The sequence below is a fragment of the Giraffa tippelskirchi genome, chromosome 3, assembly GCF_054371585.1.
Source record: "Giraffa tippelskirchi isolate mGirTip1 chromosome 3, T2T-mGirTip1v1.2.pri, whole genome shotgun sequence".
Taxonomy (NCBI): Eukaryota; Metazoa; Chordata; class Mammalia; order Artiodactyla; family Giraffidae; genus Giraffa; species Giraffa tippelskirchi.
The window spans coordinates 20,356,901-20,370,052 of record NC_137277.1 but is presented as its reverse complement, the minus strand read 5'-3'; the positions used below and the strand labels follow the sequence as shown (position 1 = coordinate 20,370,052).

At 55.7% G+C, this 13,152-nt stretch overlaps 1 protein-coding gene across 1 annotated transcript in view; it reads right to left on the bottom strand.

Annotated features, from left to right (window-relative positions):
* KCNH4 (potassium voltage-gated channel subfamily H member 4) overlaps window positions 1–13,152 on the bottom strand; it is a 38,688-nt gene that overhangs the window by 18,028 nt on the left and 7,508 nt on the right. The window contains exons 7-17 of the mRNA XM_081577596.1: window positions 10,760–10,967; window positions 10,109–10,303; window positions 9,486–9,685; window positions 7,422–7,671; window positions 6,621–6,853; window positions 5,926–5,964; window positions 5,378–5,730; window positions 5,014–5,120; window positions 4,299–4,372; window positions 2,407–3,110; window positions 255–453 (exon numbers count right to left, since the gene is read on the bottom strand). Coding sequence (XP_081433722.1) covers window positions 2,715–3,110; window positions 4,299–4,372; window positions 5,014–5,120; window positions 5,378–5,730; window positions 5,926–5,964; window positions 6,621–6,853; window positions 7,422–7,671; window positions 9,486–9,685; window positions 10,109–10,303; window positions 10,760–10,967 — 2,055 coding nt within the window. The 3' untranslated portion in view covers window positions 255–453; window positions 2,407–2,714. The remainder of the gene's footprint in view (window positions 1–254; window positions 454–2,406; window positions 3,111–4,298; window positions 4,373–5,013; window positions 5,121–5,377; window positions 5,731–5,925; window positions 5,965–6,620; window positions 6,854–7,421; window positions 7,672–9,485; window positions 9,686–10,108; window positions 10,304–10,759; window positions 10,968–13,152) is intronic.

The following is a 13,152-nucleotide window of genomic DNA, read 5'->3' as shown; positions in this document are numbered from 1 at the left end:
TGCGTGGACCAGACTTTAGCATTCGCTAGCCCAGAGAAGCCTGTCGGCGCTTTAAGGCCAAGTCAGTTCTGGTAGCCCGACTGTTAGGGACATTCTGAGATGGGAAGATGATGGAATCGCTATCGGAGGGGCTCTCTGGAGGCTACTGGGTGGAGAGAGCCCTGTTGCCCAGCTGTTAACCAGGACGCTTCGCCTTTGGCTCAACCCCAGCCTCCGCCTCTCCCCTGCCTCTCCCCTCCCCAACCAGAACCTGCTCTATTCTCTGATGCCAAATACAGAACAGGATCACTTCTGCCTTGGCTCTCCCCATCCTTCCATAAATGCAGATTGGAACCACTTCTGTTTGCCCCACTTTGCCCTTCATATGGATCAGGACTATTTCTGTTTTTTCTGTTCCCGTGGTGTGCTTCAGTCTGTGGGGTTGCAGAGTCTGACATGGACACGACCTAGTGACTGAACAAGGACACAGTATGAATTAGGACCATTTCTGCTTCTGCCCTCCCCCCCTTCCCCCTCGACGCCTCAACACAAGCCAGTATCTCTTCTACTTCTGCATCCCATCCCCAGGGACACTACTCAGAAACTGTATGGAATCAAAGCTCACCCCAGAGACAGCTATGGGCATCGTTCCTATGCTACCAGCCAACACCAATCACACTTTGGAACCTGAGCTGGAGAATCGACCTGGCAACCTCTCTTGGACAAACTGCCACAAAACTGCCCACATCCAGTTCCAACTGGTCACCGGGGTGCCTCTTTCTAACAGCATCCATAACACCCACCCCTGCAGTGATCATCAAAGTAGGGAAAACTCAAAAGGAGGAGCAAGCTTAAAGAGCAGAGGGGATGGGGCAGAGTGGGATTCCTAGCAGGTTCTTGATTGGTGACAAGTGTTTCCTCCAGACCCTGCTGTACCTTGCCTGCAAGAAGGACAGGATCAGTTACTGGAGGGTTGGTGGGGAGTCCCATGGGCCACCTTTCCAGGGCTGGAGGTGGACCTGAGTCAGGGCTCTGTCCCTCCCACACACTGTGTCTGAATCTGTGGCTCTGACCAGGTTGGGGGGAGGGTGGGTATAACGGGCCCATAGTGACTCATTAAGGTTTCTGTCTCATCCCAGGAGCTCCTGGTGCATGTGGTGCCAAGTGGATTGGTTGGCACCTTTGCCCTCCTAGAGACAGTAACAGGGCCCTGGGGTACTATGTGGGAGTGACTATCATGTAGGCTCCTCCAAAGCCCTGGGGCTATCACACCAGCACCCAGAAACAGCCAGAGTCAGCAACTACAAAAATAAAAGAGTTTATTTCCTATCCAAAAGTGAGCCCAGGGTGGTGGGTGGTAAAGGAGAGCTGGAAACCAGGATGCATGTTCGAGAAGGCCCTGAGTGAGACCATGTTGGAAGGGGGAGAACAGGCATGGCTGAGGTCTAGGGATGGGGCAGGGGAAGAAGTGCTGCTGGGACTGTTTCAGGTTGCTGACAGCAGAAGAGACCACTTTCAGTGTCAGCCTGCAGAGAGACAGAAACAGAGATGTGGACAGGCCCCAGGCCCAGGGGTAGAAATAGACATTACTTGACCTCAAAAGCACCCACTGGGGCAAAGGAACCTAGAAGCACATTGTAAGGCGGGGATTACAAACTCAGATACCAACAGAGATCAGATAAAGAATTCAAAGGAGGGAAGCTAGCTAGGTGTCAGGAAATGATCAAGGAACCTGGGGACTGCAAAGACGTGGAGGATGCAGGCCTCATCCAAAGAGGACAGTTCCCTTCCCCCTCCAACTAATTATTGCCAGGTGCAATGTTGGTCCAGAATTGCCAGATCTCTGTAATTTGTTTAGAGAAGCTGAAATATCTGGATTTTTTTTTTTTTTTTTTTTTGGCTGTGCTGGGTCTTAGTTGCAGCATGTGGGGTCCAGTTCCCTAGCCGGGGATTGAACGATCCAGGGCCCCCTGCACTGGGAGTGCGGAGTCTTAACCACTGGACCGCCAGGGAAGTTCCCAGAATATCTGGATTTTTATGTGAACTTTCCTGATTTTTAATATGGCAACTCATTTGTATTTTGAAAAAAAAAATAATGATGTGTGAGTCAAAGAATACATATCTAGGGTCATTGTTTCATTTCCTGTGTGGGCTATGGGATAAAGTGAGCCCCTCCACCTTGGGCTGATGGTGGGAGGCTTAAGAAGTATTGGGTTACTCAAAGCCCAGTCAGGGGACTTCCCAGTGGTTAGGACTCCCGTCTCCAGCAGAGACCTGGGGGCTGGGACAAAAGACCTCGCAGTATCACTAGCTATCTCAGCACTGGAATCTCTTGCTGTAGACACCAAGATCCTGCCTGCTCTTTCCTCAGTCTTCACTTCCTAGGCTGGATCTGGGGCCCTTCCCCTACCCCACCCCCATCTCTACCTGCCTCCAGGTCCTGGGGAGAAAGCCAGACATCTCATCTGCCCAGCTTAATGGGCACTGCGGTCCATCTCATGCCTGTTGGGTTCCACAGCCTCAGGTGGCTCCCCTCACAGAGGAGAATAGAGGAAGGTTTGGGAAAAGGGAAGAGTCACAAGTGACCAGACTTGGTTAAAAAAGGTCAGAGAATCCAGAGCCAACCAGACCCGCTGGTGGCTGCTGACCCAAGGCAGGAGGCCAAGGGGCCCAGCCCCTCCCTGGATGGCAGGCAGCAGCACCCACCCCAGACAGGCCTGGGCCCGTGGCCAGTGTCAGTGGATCATGTCTGACCCGGACCGGAAGCCGTGCCTCATGAGGCTTGAGTTCGGAGGCGGGGCCTCTGGCACTGGGGAGGGTCCCAGAGGGTCAGGCTCGGAGGGGTAGGGGGACCGTACAGAGGGTCTCAGGCCGGGGAGGGCAGCCCCCATCTCTGCTGTCCCCACACTGGCCGGGCAGTGGACCTCAGCCCGAGTAGTATCGTGGAGGCCAGGTGGTGGTCCAGACATATAAGGAGAGCTGCACGGAGGCCTCTGAGGTGGGCAAGGAGGGTGTGGGGGCCAAGCCGAGACTGTTGGGTGGCCCGGGGGACCCAGTCTGGCCTGCAGCAGGCCCATCATGTGTCGAAGTTCCTGGCTAAGCTGAGATACTTCTCGGTTGAGACGGGAAATCTGTTGAAAACACATCAAATTGTCTCCCAGGTGCCACAACAGTCATCACCCCTCCTAGGAGCACTCCCCTCTCCAGTTTACAAAGTTCTTTCATATCCACTCTCTGCTCATGGCCACCCTCCGAAGAAGAAGACAGGACAGGGGTTATTTTCGTCTAGATGTAAATACCCCAGCCTCTTCCCAAAAAAGGATTTGGGACGACAGTTATTGCTATTCCCACCCCCTCACCCCTGCCACGCACACACTTTTATAAGATGTAGAAGTATGTGCTCAAAGAGGCTGCACAGCTGTGAAGTGACAGACACTGGCTTACTCTCAGGTGATACATCACAGGAACTCAAGTGTCTATTCAGCATTTTTCAAATTTCAGGAACTACAGAATCAACTGAAAAACTTGTCAAAATGCCGATTTCTGGGCCCCACCCAAGACGTTCCAAATTGGATGAGGCCCAGGAGTCCACATTTTAACAGGTTCTCTGGATAATGATGGTCGCTGAAGTTGGGGGACCACTGGTCTAGAACTGCCAGCTGAAGCCGGACTGACCTTGAATCCTGCAGAACCAGGGCTGGCTCCACCCCCTGTCCGAGGCCCCGCCCTGCCCAGGTGCACCCCTGGGGATGCTAGATGTTTATCAGAACGCAGGGCTGGGCCTGGCTGCGCTGTGGATGTGGCTTTGAGATCCCTGAGGGGGAGGTGGAGACACAGCCTCAGCAAACAGGATCTGGGTTCTTTCCCACCAAGATTCAGATGGGAGGGTCCAGGTCCCCCGGGTTATGCCCAGACAGGTGGTGGTGGGGAGGGGAAGGAGAGGGGGAGGAAAGGACTGGAGCATGTGACTTGGTGGGGTAGGGGGAAGGGTCCCTGCAGAAGCAAATCCGTGGAGAGGCCCTCTTTTTCCGGCCAGACCTCCTGAGTCAGCTGGAAGGTGGGGATGCAGACTTCCCTGAGCTAGGGATCAACCGGGCACGTGTGCACCCTCATCTCGTGAATACGAGATGGGAAGAACTATCTCCCCATTTTCAGATGAGGAGATTGAAGTTCAGAGTGGTTGTGGGGCTTGCCCAAGGTCACACAGCTAATATGAATATCTGAAATCAGGACTTTTGACTCCAAATCCTTTGCAATGCTGTTCTATGAGACACATCTCTGATCCCAAATTTGGAGGAGAGGAACGGGCCCCAGCTCACCTCCTGGTTCAGCCTGCAGACCTTTTCCTTCACCACCTCAGCCTCAGAGGCTGCTTCCCTGCTGGGCATGGGCCCTGCAGACAGATGGGGCGAAGGGATGCTGGGTGAGTGCAGGGAGCTTGAGTCTGCAGCCTGGGCTGGGCCCTTCCTGTCACTGGGCACACTGAGATAAAGGGAGAGTATGCTCTGGGGTCAGGATGATGGGAAACCCAAGCTCCTCAGGCTGGTTTTGAGGCCATAGCACTTCCCCAACCGCTCCCCACCCCCAACCCACCTCCCACCCACCCCCAGCTCTAGGCACGAAGCTTCTCCTTGGAATCTGAACACAACCACTCTTCTGGTCATGCCTATGTGCCTTTCACCAACTGCCTTCTTCCACAACTCAAACTCCTACCCACCCTTTAAGCCCACCTTAAGTGTCCCCTCCTCTAAGAAGGAGGGTTAGAGGCTCCCTCTTCTCCCGCCTAGGAGCCCTGCTCTTGTCTCGGTCGTGGCTCTTAGCACTCTGATCTGGAACCATTCGTCTGAGAACACAAGTATTGCCTCCACTAGACTGGGCATTCTCTAAGTGTGGGCCAGGTCTGATTCATCTGTATGTTCCTAGCAGAGCACCTAGCAGCTGGTAGGCCCTTACTATATGTGGGATGGGTGGATAAATGGATGGATGGATGGATGGATGGGTGACTGTGAGTTGAAGTCCACTGTTGGCCCTTACCTGTAGGAGGAGCCTGCAAGCGAGATCTAGGGTGCTCAGGCCTCCTGCTGAACCGGAATGTAGGGGCCTCTGCCATGCTGCCAGAGTCCTCAATGCCATCCACTATCCTGGGATGGAGGCAGCGGTCATCAGTCCCGCGGGCAGAGAGTAAGGGCCAGAGCAAGGCAGAGCAGGCAGAGGGTGAAAGGGGCTGCAGCACCAGGGAGCTAGGGAGGAGCAGCCGTCACAGAGGGGTGGGGTTGCAAGCTGTGGTGGATCAGGAAGGGCGGGGTGGAGCACTGGTCAGAATGCTAGGGACAGAGCCCAGAGAAGGTTCTGGAAGCCAGCAGGGGTATAGGGAAGGCAGGGGAGGCTGGCATCTCACCGGGGACTGAGGTCCGGAGGTCCAAAGGTTCCCAGTGGGGGAATGAGAAGCTGGGGGGGCTTCCAGGCAGCTGAGCCCCTAGGGGGGCCATGAGGGGAGGGGCTGTGGCCCCGGCCAGCCAGGGCAGGGGAAGGGGCTGGGGACAGGGAAGGAGAGGAGACAAGGGCTGAGAAAGGGGGCAGCTCCTCCCCCAAGAGGCTGACCAGGGAGCCCCGGGGCCGCGCTGGACTGAGGTTGGGCAGCAGGATGGGCCGCCGGGGCCTGGGACCACCGCCAGGCTCAGCCCCAGCCTCGGCCTCTGTGACGGATGGCTGAGTCTTGTCTGAGGAGGAGCCCAGGCTATCCGAGCGGGGCTGCGGGCAGAGGACGCAGCTGATGTCACAGAGCAACCGACAATGGTTGCTTCAGTAAGCAACAGCCTCCGCTGGCATTACTGCTCCCCATTCCCTCTTCCTTCACCCTGCAGCAGGGCGGTCAAGGAAAGGTGCCCCCCAGCACCCCCTCCTCTCCCCATGCGACTTCAACCCTACTCAGGAAGGATGCGTTACCTGGGAGAGGCGAGGGGATCGGGAAAAGCGGCAGAGGCCCTGCGGGAACACAGGGGGGATTCCGGCTGACTCACACCTCCCCACTCCCCCAGTGCAGCACCTCCTAGTCCCACCCATCAGAGTGGTAGGGTTGGAGAATGTGAGGCCTTTTTGTGGAACTGAGTCAGAAATACCCCCAACTCTGACTCAGACAACTCCTGAGTGGCAACAGAAGTCTGAAAAGCAGTAAAAGACCAAGGTCTAGGGTGTAAACTACAGATTTGGCCCAGAGCCTAAACCAAAAACAGGCCCGGGAAACATTTGGTGAATGGAGCAGAGGAAGCCCCAGGGGAGGAGACCCAGTCCAAAGAGGGAGGGAATTGATGGAGGAGGAGCACACGGAGGGGATTGTTTTTAAAGTGGGGGGTCCTTTGAGGAGTCTGGAGTGAGCAGGAGGGGGACAAACAGGAGGTGGGTCAGTCGAGTTGGAAGTAGAGGTGGTAAGAGATGGTCCATGGGGTTGGATGATGGCCCATGGAGTAGGGTCAGTGGGTTGAAGATGTTAAGCATGGAGGGGCAATGGAAGGGGTGCCCAGGGTTGAGAGATGATGTTTTGAGGGTGGAAGGAATTCATGAGGCTCTCTCTGGGGCTGGGGAAGGGTCTACTTTGAAGGAAGTGACCTCAGAGGAGGTGGAGGCCATAGGGGTCTACATACATTGGTCTCAGAGCCCTGGCGCAGGTTGAAGGTGAGGTCCCGGGGCAGGCCAGCCCGGAAGGCAGCTCCGTACTCAGGATAGAGCCTCAGGACCTCGGCCAGCCCTTGGCTGCTCAGCTGCTGCAGGCCACAGTAGGTGAGTGCCTTCACGTCAGCACTGGTCTTCAGCACGCAGCTTGGAGCTGTGCCTGATCCAGGCTCGGGGATATCTGCCCCAATCAGGTCTCCTTTTCCTGTGGGTGAGGGATAGGGACAGTCAGCTAGGGAAGAGGGACCCAGAGGATATTAGTGGATGTGAAGGATGGTCAGTGTGTTTGAAGGATGGCTGAATGTGGGTCAGTCAATGGAATTGGAGGAAATAATCAATGGAGTTGGCAGGTCGGTGGAGAATGGCTGGTGAAGTTGAGAGACAGTCAGTTGGGGATGTCAGTAAGACTGGAGGAATGATCCATGGAATTGGATGATTAATACAGAATGGCCAGAGGGGTCAGTTAAAGGGTAGAGGGTCAGTGGAGTTGAGAGTTGATAGAGAAGGGTCAGGGGAGTTGGGAGACGGTATGGTGGGAGAGTTGATTTGGGGGGACAGTCACTGGGGAAGGGTTGATGGGTTCAGGGATGGCCAATAGGATGAGATAAGGGTCTGAGGGGAATGGTCAAAAAGGGATGGTGGTAGGTGCTGGGACTGAGAGAGATTACTCCTTTGCCAGAACACCAGCTGTCCAGTCCCTAGATTCCTGGCCCCTCTCAAGGCCTCTGGGGGAAGGTTCCGGGGTACGAAGAAGGTGGAGGTGGGATCCTCACCCAGGATGGCCAGCACCATGTTGTCGCAGAGCACCTCCAGTGAGCCGGAGCAGACATAGTAGTGTGCCTGCAGCGCGTCCCCTCGGCGTAGCAGGTATTCACCAGGAGCACAGAATGAGGTCTTGATGTGCAGGGAGAGGGCCCGCAGACAGCCCCTGCTTGCTGCTCCAAACAGCGGCAGCTGCAGGATCTCCCGATTCAGGTGCATAGCAATGTCAGCTCTCAGCTCGTCTGGGAAGTCACGCAGTAACTGCATAAGGGGCATAGGTCATTCTGGCCATCCCCCGGCAGCAGCTACTTGAGCTCTACAGATGTGTTGAGCTGTCTCCAAGGACAGAGCTCAAATTACCCATTTCTGACCTTCAGGGAGACTTCTGTGTGTCTCCTCTCAGTTTGACCTCCCAACCCAAGTCATGGGGCGGACTCTAGATCTTCTGTCTGCCCACTGCCCGTGGCTACACACACTGGTCATGCACACTCATCCTAGTTACTCAACTCCACATATGCACAGACCATCCCTGGTGGGTCAGCCTTCAAGCCAGGAGACTAGAAGTCAGCTCTGCATAAATCCCTGTGGGCTCTGGACAAACCCTTTCCTCTCTCTAGGCCTCAGTGTCCCTATCTGTAAAATGCAGGGTTACACTAGACCGTGGATATTAGCAGTGACCTCTTGGGGGCCGAACTTAATGTTCATGGTTCTACCCACATCTCCTGGAGTCCCTTGGCCACTCAGGCTTGCTGACCTCTCCCTTTTGTTCCACTCTCTTCCTTCAGGCTCCTCTTCCTCAGCCAACCTACTTCCTCAGTTCTCCTCTTACTTTGTACACTCTCCTTGCATCACAGCAACCAACTCCATGACTTTCCTTCCCTCCCTGTGAGTCTGGAGCCCTACCTCCGGGTCCAGACCTGTGTGTTCAACTACCCATGGGGCAGCCTCCACCTGGATCCCCCACAAGCATGACACCCTCATCATGGCCCAACCCTGACCTCTCAGTTTCACCCCTAAATCCAATCTTCCCTGGGTAATCCCTCCATCCCACCCTTTGGCTGAAGCCAGAAACCGGGGAATCCCTTTGAATTTCTTTCCTGCAACCAGCTGATCACCAAGTCCCAAGGCTCCTGCTCTCAGAAATACCTCCTTGGGGACTTTCCTGGTGGTCCAGTGGATAGGACTCCACACTTTCAATGCAGGGGGCCAGGGTTTGAATCCCTGGTGGGGGAACTAAGATCCCACATGCCACAACTAAGCCCGCAAACACTCCTACGCCACCACGACTTCAGAGCCCATGCACTTCAAGTAGAGAAGCCTGTGGACCACAACGAAGACCTAGTGCAGCCAAAATAAATTATTTAAAAAAAGACTTTCTGGATCTGCGGCTCACTCCCAAGCCTAAAAATGTGGTAGGACAAAATCTAAATCCTAGGCCGTCCCTGAGTTGGGCCTGCCCCCCTCCCAAGCCCCTCTCTTCACCCCTCTGCCGCTCCTCCCTCTGCAGTGCTCACACACCCTTTCCTGAAAGCTTGCTGAACTACTTTCAGTTCCCTGAACTTGCCCTGCTCTTCGGCGTCAGTAGTTCCAGACCTGTGTTCCTACTGCTCTTTCTGCCTGGAATGGCCTTCTGGTAGCAGGCCAGTTTCCTTCTTGTCCTTCACGATGTTCACTTTTCTGTGCCACCTCCCCTGACACGTTGAGTTTCAGACACAATGATGGCGCTGCTGCACCCACTCTCTCCAGTGGAGTCCCACTCACAGTGTAACTCTTTGTTTACCAGGCTGTCTCCCTCACCAGGCTGCTGTCTCCCCGAGGGTAAGGGCTGGGGTTAATCGTCCCCAGGACTCCTGTCTCCAGCACAGAGGCTGGCCACAAGCAGATGCTTGACCATGGCATTAGCCACGTGTAAAGGAAAAGGGATGTGGATGCCGGTAGGTGTGTGTCCTTGTGAACATCATTTCGTCTCCCTGCAACCCATTTGCTTCCATCTCAAACCCTGAGAGGCCACGACCCCATTCTCCACTCCTGCACCTCTGCGCTGCAGGTACAGGGCACCCCCAGCCACGCACTACCTCGTTGGCATCAATGCCGCTGTTGACTGCCCATGTGGTCTGGAAGTACTCGAGCATGCGCTGCTTAAGCGGCCGCGGTAGGCGGTGCACGCGGATGAAGTCCTTGAGATCCTTCATGCGGCTGTGGTAGAGCGAGCGGCGCGAGTACATGCGCTGGATGATGGCCGTCACGTTCCCGAACACCACGGCGTGCATCAGCGCTGTGGCGCGCAGCGGGCAGTCAGGTGTGGCCACCCCTCTGGCCTCCGCCCCCCCCGCCCTCCACGGCGAGCCCCCTGCCCTGGACCGGTCTCTGGGCTCCTGGGGAGGGGCAGGAGAGCCAGAGGGCTCCTGAGTGCCAGGTTCTGGGTTTGAGGCAGGGAATAGCAGATGGTGCTGAGATGGGTCACACCTGATGCTTCTCTCATGCCCCACCCCATTAGGTCATGAACTTGGGCTTCCCATCCCTTTCGCAAGCAACCCTCCGGTTGGTGGCCGTTCCCCTCAAGGCCAGCGTGTAGCAGGTGCTGAGCAAACACCTATGAACGAATGTCCTCCCAGTGTCTGGTCGTGGGTGGACACCTTGCCCTCTCTGGGCCTCAGTTTCCCCATCTGCACGCTGGGCCTGGCAGGCCCCGCCTCACCGCCTATGAGCATGGTGCAGATGGAGAAGATCTTCTCGGCGTCGGTGTTGGCGCACACATTCCCGAAGCCCACGCTCGTGAGGCTGCTCAGCGTGAAGTAGAGCGCAGCGATGTAGGCGCTGCGCCGCGACGGGCCGCCCGCTGAGCCGTTGACATAGGGCACCTCCAGCCGCTTGCCCAGCTCCTGCAACCAGCCTAGCGGGTGGAGAGATGCAAGGAGCCCCGGCTGAGCAAGCAGTGGAGAATGGGGTTTCCCTGAGCTGCCTGCACTTACTTGACCTTGGGTGAGGGGAGTATTTACAGAGGTGAGGGGAGGTTGTGAAATGTGAGGATTTCACAGGAAATGTGAGGAGCAGCTGGCTTCTGGGCCTCCCCGCCTTATCGTGGTTGCAGTTGCAGTTCAAGGCTACCAGCTCCCTACACTGCTGACTGTTTAGGGGCCCCTTCCACTCTCTAAGAGTTTATTAAGTGCTTCCTGTGCACAGGGAGCTGGGACTTGATTGCCTATTTGATTGCATGTTTATTGGAGGGATGGAGGAATATGGGGTGGGGGTGGGGTCCTGATTGGGGTGGGGGGTGTCAGTTTGGGGGCCTGCCTGGACAGGGCAGGTGAATGGGTAGTTGGTGAAAGCCTGGGGGTCAGTGGCTCACCGATGTCCCAGAGCAGCGGGTCGTTGGCCTCCATCTCCCGGCGCCCGATGACATACCAGACGCAGGCCATCCAGTGAGCAAGGAGCGCAAAGACCGACATGAGCAGGGTGAGCACCACGGCGCTGCACTGCGAGTACCGCTCCAGCTTCTGCAGCAACCGCAGCAGCCGTAGCAGCCTCACCGTCTTCAGCAGGTGCACCAGCGATGTCTATGGTGTGGATGCGGCAGGGGAGGCTGTCAGCAGGCCCCCCAACGTTCCCCCCTCCCCCAGGTGCCCTGGAGCTAGGGGAGGCTGCCCGAGAAAAAGGATCCTTGCTGTGCTGAGAAGGTGACCAGGAAATGCAAGGGGGACAGGATGATACTAAAACTAATCATGGGGACCTCCCTAGCGGTCCAGTGGTTAGGAGGTTAGGACTCTGCGCTTCTACTGCAGGGGGCAAGAGGTCAATTCCTGGTCAGGGAACTAAGATTCCACAAGCCATGCAGTGCGGCGACCAATACAACAACAACAACAACACAACCCTAATAATGGCTAACAGCAAGTACTATGTGTGTCAGCACTGGGCTAAGTAACTGTAATCCTCATAAAAACAAACAAACAAACTTACACCTTCAGTCCAATTTTCATCACCATTCTCAGTGTGCAGATGCAGATGAGTATACTAAGGTTCAGAGAGGCTGGCAACTTCCTCAAGGTCACAGACCAAGGAAATCATGGAGCCGGGATTCAAATCTGAGTTGACACCAGAGTCCATTTTGTGCTATACTGCCTCTTAGCATCTTGGCTGGTAAAAGGGCAAGTCAGAGGCAGGAAAACAGACAGAATGATCTCTGGTCCTTGCTCAAAGCCCCCAGTGTCTTAGGTACAATCAGCTGTGGACAGGGGAAGGTTTAGGGACCTCATCCCTTATGGATCAGCTGCAGCTGGGATGCTGAGAGAAGGAGAGCAGGGTATTTAGACTGTGAGGCCCCAGCCCTTGCAGGATTTGGTGGGAGTTGCTGAAGTTAGTCAGGGTCCTGTAAAGGTTAGCTGGTATTAACTATGACTGTTTTGGTTGTGTTTTGATAAGCCCTTCCAGTCTTGGACATGATGAGCACGTGGGGGCTTATGTTCTCACTGCTCTGAGTTGGGCAGCCTGGAGGCTAGGGCTGGGGGCTCTGGGGTAGCACCTGCGGAACTTTGTATGAAGGCCCCTCACTGTCCCTTCAGGGACTTCCAGGAGCATCCCCCGTAGCCCTGGCCCTACACAGCTCCTGAGTCACATGCCATTTTCTCTAATTTTAGACAAAGGAGTTGGAAAGGAGGTGACTCTGATGGACCCTCTCCAGAGTTTAGGAGCTTCCCAGGGAGCTCAGTGGTAAAGAATCTGCCCACCAATGCAGGAGATTCGGGCTTGATCCCTGGGTCAGGAAGATCCCCTGGAGAAGGAAATGGCAAACCATTCCAGTATTCTTGCCTGGAGAATTCCATGGACAGAGGAACCTGGCAGGCTACAGTCCACGGGGTCTCAAAGAGGCAGACACAACTTAGCTATGGAACAGGCACTCCAGGGCTTAATGCCTGCCCCTAGCTCTCAGAGCTCCTGACTCCAACCTTGAGTTCTTCAAGGCTTCCCCTTGTCACCTACCCCTGGGCCCTACTCCCTTGGGGCCCTCCTCTCCTTGTTGGACCAGGATGTCTCAGGCCCGGCTCCTTCAAGTCCATGGCTCTGCCAGTGCCTACTTAGCCTCCATCTTTGCTCTGCTTCCCTCTAGCCCCAGCATGGCTCCTCCTCTCCCCTCATGCCAGGCCATCCACTCAGGTACGCTGGTTTTCTGGGAAGCAGGGTGGCATGCTGGAAAGAATTCTAGACCGGGAGTCTAGGGACCTGGTTCTAGTCTCTTGCCTGCCATTGCTAGCTGTGTGACTTTCAACAAGCCACTCAACCTCTCTGAGCCTTTGCGTCTACCTCTGAGAAACAGAGATATGGGAATCTGCCCTGAAAGGTTACTGTGAGGTTCCTACGTGTTGATGTGTGAAAGAACTTAGTAAACTGTAAAGTGCTGAAGCTACCAGAGAAGGGGGGACTGCCTGGTGGGCACAAACCAGGTTGGGGTGCACCCAGGGGAGGAATGAGGAGCTCCACCTGGAAGGGCCAGAGCCTCAGGGCAGACACACCCACATGCACGTGTGTGGGAGCATGCACACACGTGTACACAGCCAGGAGAAGAGGCCCACAGCCCGTTGGCGGCTAGTTAAATCCGGCTGCGTGTAGGTGGTTTCCCGCTATAGCTGAGTGTGGCAGGCAGAGGAGCACACAGGGAGACTGCTCTCCACCTCCCCACTCAAGGGGGTCTAGGGACACAGGGTGGGACTCCCTCTCCCTGGGCCATAGAAGACCTAGTATCTGCCG